The sequence below is a fragment of the Euleptes europaea genome, chromosome 6 (assembly GCF_029931775.1).
Source record: "Euleptes europaea isolate rEulEur1 chromosome 6, rEulEur1.hap1, whole genome shotgun sequence".
Taxonomy (NCBI): domain Eukaryota; kingdom Metazoa; phylum Chordata; class Lepidosauria; order Squamata; family Sphaerodactylidae; genus Euleptes; species Euleptes europaea.
The window spans coordinates 19,594,246-19,607,002 of NC_079317.1; the positions used below are offsets into that span (position 1 = coordinate 19,594,246).

At 48.8% G+C, this 12,757-nt stretch overlaps 1 protein-coding gene across 8 annotated transcripts in view; it reads right to left on the bottom strand.

Annotated features, from left to right (window-relative positions):
- Nucleotides 1–10,805: 10,805 nt before the first annotated feature.
- Nucleotides 10,806–12,757, bottom strand: part of EML1 (EMAP like 1) — a 148,582-nt gene continuing 146,630 nt past the window's right edge. For all 8 annotated transcript variants that reach the window (XM_056850902.1, XM_056850905.1, XM_056850907.1 and 5 more), the window contains one exon: nt 10,806–11,134. In XM_056850902.1, the coding sequence (XP_056706880.1) occupies nt 11,009–11,134 (126 nt within the window). In that variant the 3' untranslated portion in view covers nt 10,806–11,008. The remainder of the gene's footprint in view (nt 11,135–12,757) is intronic.

Sequence of the window (12,757 nt, forward strand, 5' to 3'; positions counted from 1 at the left end):
TCAGAGGACAAGACACTCTGCGAATGCTCAGACAACCCAGGGTTCAAATCAAATGTATTATTACGGTCAACTGACCAATCACACGCCAACGCATCAAAATTTCGACTCAATAGTTTTACACCGCAGAACCACAGACTGCCCATCCAAATAAAGGTGTCGGGTCCACAAAAACAACCCCTGGTTAAAATCCCCGCCTTAAAAATGGATGAAACGGTAAAATCTCCTAACGACCATTCTCTAAACCACCCCCGGGTTTATGACCACTGGGGTGGCCAACTGACCGGCCGGGGGGGCGGGAAGGGCCCAGCCCGCGCCCGTGCTTTAAAACAATCCCGCGGCTTGCCAAGACCCCAGCAGGAAAAGCTTTCGGACGGGGGGGGGGGTGTCACCCGCAGGCCCCAGCAGAGGCGCAGGGGCCGCACAAGAGCGCTGGCAACCGGCGCGAGGCCGGCCGGCCGGCCGGCCCCCCGCGCGCGCGCGCGCTGCGGCAGAGGGCCGGAGAGGCCGGCCGAGCGCGCACAGCCTGGCCGGAGCCTCCCTCCCGTGCAGGGGCTCTCCCGGCCGGGCTGCCAGGTGAGAGCGCTCCCCCCATCCCGTCCCGTCCCGGCTCCTTCCCTCCGTCCTCCCCGCAGCCCGCCCCGCCTGCTAGACTTTGCGCGCCCGAGGAGGAGGAGGAGGAGGCAGGCGCCTCCGCTCGGCTGACTCACCTCATTTTCCCCGCAGTCGGGCTGTGCGCAGCCGCCCCCGGCCCGCGTCTCCCCTCCTGCGCAGCGGGGAGCCCCCCCCCCGGGCCCGGCCTCGGCGGCGGCTGGGGCAGCGGCGCCCGTCAGAGGCTCCCTGGCGGAGCGCCCTCGGTGCGGAGGGAGCCCGGCGGCGAGCGCGGGCGCGGCTGCATGGGCTCGCCCGCCAGCAAGCGCATCCTCCCCGGCCAGCTAGCTGGGCCGCTGCGGCCGCCCCGCGGGGCCCGGCCGCGGCTGCAGGGGCCTGGCCATCCTCCCCGCCGGGGGGGGTCCCGGGATGCGGCGCGGGTGGGCAGCCGGGGGACGCGCAACAAAGCCCGCCGGGCGCGGCCGCTGAGACGCACCGCCGCCCGCCCGGCCTGTCTGTCTGTCTGTCGCGGCTCCCGACGGCACCGCGGACCTGGCGAGCCCGTGCAGGCACGCGCGGGGAGGGGAGGGGAGGGGCGGGGAGCCTACACGCCACGGCCCGGCCGAGCGCGCGCACGACGGCGAGGGGCGCGCGCCCTTGGCGGCTCCGGCGCTGGAGCTGCGCTTTAGCCGTCCTCGGGTTGCAGGGGGGTGGGGGGGGGTCTTCCCTCTCCCGGCAAGCGGGGACGCCTTGGGCTCTCCGAGACCCGGGTGGGCCCTGGACGGTGCCGCCGAGAGCCGGTGTGGCGTAGTGGTTAGAGTAGGGCGGGCTCTGGGGGAGCCGGGTTCGAATGCGCCCTGGGAGCTGGCTGGGTCAGGCGCACGCTCGCGGATTTAAGGCTGTTGGATCGCGATCGTGGCTCGAGAGGATCCGGTCGAGCACGCAATAAAACAGAGTCGATAAGGCTTTTCTCTTAATCAAACAAAAATCCTTTACTTTCCTAAAATAGGGAGGGTTACATGGAGAGTACTGCAGTCCAAAGCTCTGCCCACGACCTGAGTTCGATCCTGACGGAAGTTGGTTTCAGGTAGGCGGCTCAAGGTGGACTCAGCCTTCCTAGGTCGGTGAAATGAGTACCCAGCTTGCTGGGGGTAAAGGGAAGACGACTGGGGAAGGCACTGGCAAATCACCCCGCAAACAAAGTCTGCCTTGGGAACGTCGGGATGTGACGTCACCCCATGGGTCAGGAATGACCCGGTGCTTGCACAGGGGACCTTTACCTTTTACCTTTACATGGAGTAAAAACAAATAACAATCTTTCTATCCAGTTCCCTATAAACCTTGCTAGGAATGCTAGCAGGTACTAAGGCTTAAACCCCTTTGTCTGTGTCCCAGCTCAGGAGAGCTAAGAACAGGCATCTTGCTTCCCTGAGATTCAAAAGTAACTAACGCATCCTGCCCCAAAGTTTCACACCTTTAAGGAAGGAATAGGGTAATAAAACAATTATGACTCCCTGCCTTTCTGCACGTTTGCGATGGCGATTCCCTAGCCAATACAATACTTACATCTTGCCATTTCATCACCTTGAGACTATCTAAACCACTGGTTCCCAACCAGGGGTCCGTGGACCCCCAGGGGTCCACGAGAACCAAACCAGGGGTCCGCGAAACAAAGTTATAAACCCATAATAAATTAATATTTTCAATTAAAAGTTCTCTATTATAAAAATATATTTTCAAATATTATTCTAAGTTTAATGTTTACCTAACAAGATAGTGGGTAGCCGTGTTAGCCTGTCTGCAGTAGTAGAAAAGGGCAAGAGTCCAGTAGCACCTTCAAGACTAACAACAATATTTTTGGTAGGGTATGAGCTTTCGGGAGCCACAGCTCACTTCTTCAGATACCTGAAGATATCTGAAGTAGTGAGCTGTGGCTCACGAAAGCTCATACCCTACCAGAAAATATTTTTGTTTACCTAACAATTATGATTAAAGTTTATTTTCAAATTCTCAGAATTTTTATTTTGAACCTTGGGGTCCCTGCACCGAACAAAAAGTTCCTAGTGGTCCCTGGTCAAAAAAAGGTTGGGAACCACTGATCTAAACTGTTGATATAAACAAGTTAACTCTTTAACTGCCCTGACAGAAATGGAACTCGCATTGAATCCCTAATAAAGGCACTTTCAATCCACTTTCAGGGCACTTTGCAGCTGGATTTTACTGTGGCCATTGATGCCTGGGAGGTTTTGCCTTGGGTTTGCCACTCTCTGGATGCACATCTAGCCCATCCGAATTCTCAAAACTCTGCATGGGGGCTTATTGTTGAGTTCTGAGAACTCGGGTGGGGAAAATAGGCATCTGTTGAGCAGCAATTCCAAGGCATATGTGAAACCACAGGATCCACTTGCAAATGATCGTTAAAGTGGATTGAAAGTGCATTATTCAACATGTGTGAAAGCGCCCACTGTTACCTCAGAGGGTTGTTGTGAGGATAAAACAGAGGAGAGGAGAATGACGTGAGCTGCTTTGGGTTCCCGCTGAGAAGAACGGGGGAGAATCAATGAAGCCACAAGTAATGGAAGAATTGCTAAACCACCAGAGATGATAATAGTCCGGATATCCAAGGAACTCAAGGCTGCGTGCATCGTGTTCTCCCTTTCCTCACAACACCCCTGTGTGGTGATTTAGGCGGAGAGAGTGGCTCGCTCAAGGTCACCCAGCAAGCTGCGTGGTAGATAGGGCCAAGAGGCCTGCCCCTGGCATCCCAGAGAGCTTTTGGAGGCAAAGAATGGGGGAGGGGAGCATCATGGGACAGAATGATGTCATTTCCAGGTGAAGACTAACATCATCACTTCCTGTTAGCCTCTAGGAATCCTCCCAGTCTCTATAGGACACAGAAAGAAGGGCTGGTGAGGAGGAACTCACAGTACCCACTGGAAGATTTACAGAGAAGAATCCCACCCCCAGCCACGCATCCACTGTTGCAATGAGAGAGAAAAATCTGAATTCAAATAAATTTTTTTTTTTTGAAAAGTCTGGATTGGGTTCCCCCCCCCTTCCTAGGGTTGCCAGGTCCCTCGTCGCCATCCGTGGGAGATTTTGGGGGCGGAGCCTGAGGAGGGCGGGGTTGGGGGAAGGTCTTCAATGCCATAGAGTCCAATGGCCAAAACGGCTATTTTCTCCAGGTGAACTGATCTCTGTCGGCTGGAGATCAGTTCTAATAGCAGGAGATCTCCAGCTAGTACCTGGAGGTTGGTAACCCTACCCCCTCCCCATCAAGCTGCAGCTGATTTATGATGACTCCAAAGTGTTTTCAAGGCAACAGAAGCTCAGAGGTGGTTTGCCATTGCAAGCCTCGGCGTAGAGACCCTGGACTTCTTTTCCTATCCAAATACTAACCAGGGTTGACCCTACTTAGCTTCAGAGATGCAACAAGATCAGGCTAGCCTGGGCTATCCAAATCAGGGCATACTGCATTAGACTACACATACACAAATGCACATGAAGCTGCCTTCTACTAAATCAGACCCTTGGTCCATTGAGGTCAGTACTGTCTGTTCAGATTGGCAGTGGGTCGTCAGGGTTTCAGGCAGAGGTCTTTCACATGAACCTGGGACCTTCTGCATGTTGAGCCAGCGTGGTGTAGTGGTTAAGAACGGTGGTTTGGAGTGGTGGAGTCTGATCTGGAGAACCGGGTTTGATTCCCCACTCCTCCACATGAGTGGCGGAGGCTAATCTGGTGAACTGGATTTGTTGCCCCACTCCTACACACGAAGCCAGCTGGGTGACCTTGGGCAAGTCACACTCTCTCAGCCCCACCCACCTCACAGGGTGTCTGTTGTGGGGAGGGGAAGGGAAGGTGATTGTAAGCCGGTTTGATTCTCCCTTAAGTGGCAGAGAAAGTCGGCATATAAAAACCAACTCTTCTTTTTGAGCAGATACTCTACCAATGACCCATGGGGAGAGGCTGTGGCTCAGTGGCAGAGTATCTGCTTGCATGCAGAGGGTCCCAGGTTCAATCCCCAGCATCTCCAGTTGAAGGGACTAGGCAAGGAGGTGATGTGAAAGACCTCAGCTGTAGTGATTTGTTCTGGAATAAACATGTCTCTGCTTTTGGTAACATTCCAATATTGATCCAGTTCAGAATACACATTGTGAAAAATCTTCTGGTGCAAAAGTAACGGAATTGAAATTGCTGAAAAAGAAAAGGGGAATGAGGGATGTGTGAATATCCCCATTTGGGTTGCAGGACTAGGAAATCAGCACTTGAACATCCAAGACTCCAGTAGTGCTGGAAACCACCAGCATACAAACCAGCACAATAACATACTGCAGTTCTTCGCATTCTCTTCCAAAGTTGACATGTTTTAGTTTTTAAAGCTAGATAGACTGTGGGGATGTCGAATGGTATGGTATAGCCCAATCTCATCAGATCTGGGAAGCTAAGCAGGGCCGGTACTTGGATGGGAGATCTCTCCCATCCCAAAAGGAAGATTCTGCCAAGCACAGCAATGGCAAACCACCTCTGCTTCTCTCTTGCCTTCAAGCCCCTTGTTGGGGTCACCATAAGTCGGCTGCAAATTGATGGCACATACATCTATAGCTAAACTTTGGATTGGCAATGTTCAGACAGCACAGTGGTTTGTCCCACAGACCTAAGCAAATGCTCAAAAGTCCAGCGGTGGTAGAGCCCTCCCTATACTAAGCATTTTCCCCAAGGCTCATGCATATTAATTATTTTTTTACTATTTTGAGGCTCTGCTCCTCCTAACATATCTAACCATATTTAGATAGATGTGGATTGGCTGTCCCATAGCAACGCTCAGATTTTGTTTTCTGAGGACTATGCACCCCTTTCCGAAGCATGTAGTTGACAAAATTTCTTCAGCAGGGAAAATAACCATACAGCTATGCTTACCTCAGCAAGCTCATATTATGGGATGCAGCACTACAGTCGTTGGGGGGGAAGGGCTGGCAAGAATATTGCACGAAGGTTAATCAGTTAGTTAGATCATACCGTAAGGTCCCCCAGTTTCATGAGGGATATTGTTTCTTCTTCTGAGAAACCACCCTTGGATCGCAAACATGACAATTACAGAAAACACTTAAAGTTCCTTAAAAAGGAAAATAATAGGGGAGATGGCATATTCTACAGCTACACAATCCGGTTCAGTGTGTTTCCTTGCAGCCAGGTCAACCTATGCAGGAATCAGTACTACAGGCTGCATACCCACCCACCCTCGGCAGTCTTCCAGCCGGCAAGGTCATTTGGCTGATTTTGACATTGTTCCAAAGCTTTGAATGCTTTGCTGGGACTGGGTGTCTCCATGCTGGCGTTACTGCTTTCTTTTAGAAAGAGATATTATTATTATTTTACTTTATTTATATCCTTTCTCGCCAATGGGGGCCCAAGGCAGCTTACATCGTTCTCTCCCTTCCACTTTATCCTCACAACAATACTGTGAGGTAGGTTAGGCTGAGAAAGTCCGATTGGCCCAAGGTCACCCAGGAAGCTTCCATGGCAGAGTGGGGATTCGAACCTCAGTCTCCCAGATCCTAGTCCGACACTAACTACTATATGCTGGCTCTCAGTTTTCATTGTTTTCATTCTTGGTGTGTAACTATTAAATATCCAGTTAATGAGATAATGCTGTACCAGAGATGGGAAGGCCTTGTACCCATCCTGCTCAACTATATTGCCCTATAATTTGCTTATTTATTTATGTACGCCCTACCTTTCTCCCCAGTTGGGATCCAAAGCATCTTATACTGTTCTCCTCTGTGGTGTAGTGGTTAAGAGTGGTGGTTTGGAGCGGTGGACTCTGATCTGGAGAACTGGGTTTGATTCCCCACTCCTCCACATGCGTGGTGGACTCTAATCTGGTGAACTGGATTTGTTACCCCACTCCTACACATGAAGCCAGCTGGGTGACCTTGGGCTAGTCACAGCTCTCTCAGCCCCACCTACCTCGCAGGGTGTCTGTTGTGGGGAGGGGGAAGGAAGGTGATTGTAAGCCGGTTTGATTCTGCCTTAAGTGGTAGAGAAAGTTGGCATATAAAAACCAACCTTCTTCTTCTTCCTTTCCTTCATTATACCTTCACAACTACACTGTGAGGAAGGTTAGGCTGAGTGTATTTGGTTTGGGCAAGGTCTCCCACCAAGCTGCCAAGGCACGTGTGGATTCGATCCTGGGTCTCCCAGCTCCTAGTCTGACATTTTAACCATTACACCACATAGGGTTGCCAGCTCCAGGTTGGGAAATTTCTGGAGATGGAGCCTGGGGAGGATGGGTTTGGGGGAGGAGTGGGACCTCAATGGGGCATACTGCCATAGAACCCACTTTCCAAAGCTGCCATTTTTTCCAGGTGAACTGATCTCTGTCACCTGGAGATCAGTCGTACTGATCTCCGTCACCTGGAGATCAGTCGTAATCCCTGGAGATCTCCAGCCACCACCTGGAGGTTGGCAGCCCTAACAACACACGATCAGGAAAGGAGATTTGCTGCCTGTACAGCTGTGCGGGATGGGAAGATTATTCTCTGTAAAACATCTGGTGGGTAATGGCTACTGCCAGCAAAACAGACCCACATCAATAGAATTTTCCAAGTTAGGTATAGGATCTTTCGGGTCCCCGGCCTACAGAGCCAAATGGGGCTTAGTGCGGATCCAAATATGACTTTTTAAAAAAGTAAAATGAAAGGTATATTGGAGGAACAGGTGGGATACTAGAATAACCATTGCATGCAGGGAACGGCAGGCAAAGATCTTCATGAGACGAAAGGGCTTCTCAGAGATGTTTTGCAGAGAGAAATGATAGCAGTGAGTGGTTCGCGGTGCCAATCCTATGCAGCTTTATGCCCGTGCACTAAAATAATCATCTGGTTTGCTCCCGTGCATTTTTCTGAGACCTTGTGTGCACTGTTTCCAAATAAAGGGCTCAAAACCACGTGTTTGGGGTGCAGAAATATTATAGGTTATTTAACAGTGATGTTGATAAGTTGTACAGTTTCTGTTGTCCAAATGTGCTTTCTTACATTGGCTTTGCTGATCCCTCGCTGTGAACATTGACACTATTTGGCCCTGTCGTTATAGAAGCTTTTCGAGCCCTGCTTTAGGTAATGGCATTTCACATCCATGAGAGACAGGTTTGAATGTGTGGCCGATTCACACACCCTTGACTTGGGTAGTGGGATTTGCAAACCATTTGTTCGATTATCCACTGCTTACCTGGAATTTCGTGGACTCTGGAGAACCAGGTTCGATTCCCCACTCCTCCACATGAGCGGCAGATGCTAATCTGGTGAACCGGGTTGGTTTCCCCACTCCTACACTTGAAGCCAGCTGGGTGACCTTGGGCTAGTCACTGTTCTATTAAGAGCCCTCTCAGCTCCACCTACCTCACACGGTGTCTGATGTGGGGAGGGGAAGGGAAGGTGATTGTAAGCCGGTTTGATTCTGCCTTAAGTGGCAGAGAAAGTCAGCATATAAAAACCAACTCTTCTTCTTGTTGTTACTCACTGTCTTTGCCTACTTCTTTCCTAGAAACAAGCACTTCTCTATAGAGACCACTGGATTATAAAATCAACCTTCAGATCAGGGAGGCTACGAAGGACAGATGTCGACATTTTTTCTTGGGTCTTTCAATCTCTGGGTGGCAGAGGCGGAACAAGTCACTGGAACACATGAAGCTGCCTTCTACTGAATCAGACAATTGGTCCATCAACGCCAGTGCTGTCTACTCAGACTGGCAGCAGCTCTCCAGTGTCTCAAATCACCTGCTGCCAGATCCTTTTAACTGGAGATGCCACGGATTGGGACTTGGGACCTTCTGTGTGCAAAGCAGATGCTCTACCACTGAGCCACAGCCCTTCCTCTACCAGCCCCTACATCCCTGCCAGTCCATCTGTTCTGCTGCAGAGTTTGCTCAACTCCTTTCTCGTATGGTTGAGGGTGGGGGATGGGGGGAATGCTGATGAAAACCAAAAGAAGAGCCAGGACAGGTCAGGAACCGATGCCTTACATAGATGGGAGACAGAAGCAAGGCTGAAAGGGAAGCTGCAGCAAATTGGGCCTGAAAGGGAGCTCAGGTGGAGTTGTGGGGGTGGGGAGAAAAACCAGGAATAGAAAGCAGAACAGGTTGCAAGCTAGCAACAAGAGGCAGGATTGCCAACAAGCTTGGAGAGAAACATCCTGTCTCTTTAATAGAGGCTTAGAGTTAGGGTTGCCAACCTCCAGGTACTAGCTGGAAATCTGCTATTACAGCTGATCTCCAGCCGATAGAGATCAGTTCACCTGGAGAAAATGGCCTCTTTGGCAATTGGAATCTATAGCATTGAAGTCCCTCCCCCAAACCCCACCCTCCTCAGACTCCGCCCCAAAAACCTCCCGCCGGTGGCAAAGAGGGACCCGGCAACCCCAAAGCCCCCTGAAGCAGACAAGAATTTTCTATAAATAACTAACTGAAAGGGGGAAGGCAAAAATCCAGAGCAGCAGGTACAACTTTTGTTCCTCTAACCAAAGTGAAGATACAAAAAAAAGTTTAAGCTGACCCCGGTTATACTAAGGGATGTTCGCTTTTGGGATGTTAAGCAACAGTAGATAAATTGTTGAACAGTGTAACACAACCACATCACAACAGTCCACCTTGATAACATGATGTTTATTGGTGTCCTGCACTTTTAGTGTAGCAGGTTGGGGATGTAACTTAAAAAAAAAAAAGCTTCAAAACTTATTAAATTTTCATTGAAATACTCTAAACAACCTGTGCTTCAGAGCTCAGTTAATTCACGTTTCCTGACCATTACACAACCCCCCCCCCCAAAAATGTTTACAACTTAAGCATTTCGGAGCCTGCTTATAACAATGCTGTTCCTTTACAATGTTTTTTTAGATACATTCCCCCAATGTAAACATTATTTTTTCAGTCTGTGTCACAATCAAAACTGGTAAGGCCTTCTGAACCCTCACGCGCCGTCCCTCCACTTCACTTGGTTGCAAAACAACAATCTTTACTTCTTAGTATAAATTTTCGTCCATCCAAAGACGTTGGGCCGGGGACTTTAATTCATTAACGTCTTCCAAGACATTACAAGGTCCCCCACCCCCCCGGGGCATCCATCTCTCGGGCTGTGCCCAGAATTGCCATCCTAAAGACCAACTCAGGCTGCATGCAGTCTAGCTGGCCCTATATAATGGTTTATATACATTTACTTCTGCATTTCCTTTGCAGGTTTATGGCGCGCTTTAAAAAGATCGCTTTATACTTGGTCTCCTCGGCCTTAACATACGAATATACAATATCCATAAGCAACCGACCAGTAAAGCTTAGAATGCCTTACTGTTCTTTATGAACTGCTAAAAAAAAAAATAACCTTACATAAGCGTAAGGCAGTAGCATTCATGATGATCGACTTACAAATTTGTTTATTCTATCAAGGGAACAATGGAGATGTGGTCAAATTGGTTTCATTATTTTTAAACAAATGGTTCATGTACAAGTTTTTTTTTAATGATTTTATCTTGAACCAGATTACCTGAACCTGTAATCCCTGCTGAGTTACTCAAATTAAAACCGGGGTAGCGCCTGCTAATTTCACAATCAGTCCCGCTGAAAAATTCAGTGAAACTTTATTTTGTTGTGACTAAACCCCACACCGGTGAAAACTGGTCAGAGACCACCTCTGTGGGATTGTATCCTTTTGCTTTAATGTTTGCTATGCGAGGAAGTAAAAATGAAAAATTAATGAATTGTCAGTCATGTTTTCTTATTTAAACAAGTTCTTTACTTTGGAAGAAACTCGGCAAGTTCCGCTGCTGTGAGCTGTCTATTTCATCTCAGATCTGAGGCCAAAGGCAGCTCCTCTTGAAAAGAAAGAATATCGCAGTACTGATGGGCTTCTCCCAACTCATGTTGCAACTTTCGCATCCATTCCTCACCATCCATCAGAAGACAGAGCGCCACCATTTTAGCAGCCGTTGGACCTTCTAACTACGCGGCCAGACGGTACAAAAGTGTAAATAATGGAACTTTGAAGCACATATATGTTATATTAGGATAAGCTTTCTCTCTGGCTATTAATAGAAAACAGTCCTGTTCATATGTATTGCATAAATGTTGAAGCCATGACTTCATTTTAAAGTGGTACTGCTTCATAGGTTGTGTACAACAAAAAATGGGAAGGTCTCTTTTTGTTGCTGTTTTCCCCCCCAACCCATGATGCTTAACAAGTTACTGAAATAAGTACGGCAGCTGGCTGAGGACTTTGCTTTCCTGAGGTTTGTAAGGATTTTTTTTAACTTAAAAATCACAGTGACTAGGCTAGACGGCAACCATACTGTTAAATTTAAATATACAGTTTTGTACAGAACTTCTGGGCAGGGCTGGCTCTTGGTTACACATCTGTTCATACAAGATTTCCTCTAAATGACTCGCCACTGCATAATACTGGTATCTTTTCCACCTGTTGAGATGAGATGAGTGTCTTCATATAGAAAATCGACATTGGTTACATGACTACTGTGCCCGCCATATACGTGGCTGGGAGCCTGAAATGAAGAGAGAGGACCATCAATAACGAAAATGTAAACATTGGTAATAGGTGCCGCTGCCAAAACAACTGCTTTCATTTACGGTAACGAACAAGTTACGTGCCAGACTACAAAGAAATAATGGGATGGGATCAAGCAATGTGTGAGCATAAAGGAAAATGTTCTTATGGAGGTGAGGAGAATGATATAAGCCACATATATCCATTATAACCATTAACATTCATTGATTATTCACCCCCCCCCAAAAAAAACCAATCCCCACCCCACCCCCTACAGTTGAGAGATTTGGGTAGGAATTTTACTCAATAGGAACCCATACTGTAAAAAGAAGAGCTAATGGATAACCTACTCTCAAGATGTGTACAGTTTATAAAAGACGCAAGGCTCTTTTGTTTTGCTGAAGGGCAGCCTAGTTCAGTTATGTGCTGCGCCTTGGATCCAGCTGAACCCCAGAGAGGAACTCAGGAGACCAGATTAGAGTGCACCTAGTTAAGAGGATGGGGCCCTGACCTGGATGGCCCAGGCTAGCCTGATCTCGTCAGATCTTAGAAGCTAAGCAGTGTTGGCCCTGGTTAGTATTTGGATGGGAGACCACCAAGGAATACCAGGGTTGCTGTGCAGAGGAAGGCACTGGCAAACCACCTCCGTTAGTCTCTTGCCATGAAAACCCCCAAAAAGGGGGCTGCGACTTGACGGCACTTTACACACACAAAGTTAAGAGGATGAGTAATGCTTTTCTTTTATCCTTGGTCGACTTTGCATGAAAGGTTCAAAGCCACTGTTGCTCATTCCAATCGCCATTCCCTTTTTTACATCTGAACAAACTTATTTTCTTTGTATTTTGACTGGTCTGGCTACGGGGGTCCAATGCTCTGCACACACTCAGGGGCTGCTTAGCAAAGTTATTCTCAAGGCAAAGAAAGGGAGTTGTCTCTCTCTGTTGCTAGCTTAACCCAGCACTAGCCGGAGTACTGAGTGCTAGGCCAATCTCGGGCCAACCTCAGGCCAACCTGTGTATCAAACCACTCAATAAAGACAGGGCAGAGCTCAGCCCTCATTTTATTAAGGTGTCATTTCATCTAAATAGGGGGCCTGGTGTCCCGTAACAGCTAAGAGAATGAGTCCTGAACTCTCCAGTTCAAAGTATACCTTTGCTTCAAACTCAGTTTCCATCCAGCTGCGGGGAAGGCCCGTTGGGTCTCAGAAGAACCCTGCCTGTCTCACGGCACAATGTCTTGTCTCGTTTGGGCCCAAGCTGACCAACTTCAGTGGCCTTAGAAGGGAGTAACTCTGCTTGAGAATGTGCTTTTAATCCCTTTACAGCCACTTCTCCACATAAGAAAGTAAGAAAAGCCCTGCTGGATCAGACCAAGGCCCAAGAAGTCCAGCAGTCTGTTTGCACAGTGGCCAACCCGGTGCCTCTAGGAAGCCAACAACTGTACAACTGAAATGGGCTGCCCTTCAGCAAAACAAAAGATCCTCATGGCCTTTTTATAAACTGTACAAATCTTGAGGTTGACTCAGCCTTCCATCCTTCTGAGGTCGGTAAAATGAGTACCCAGCTTGCTGGGGATAAAGTGTAGTTGACTGGGGAAGGCAAATGGCAAATCACCCCATAAA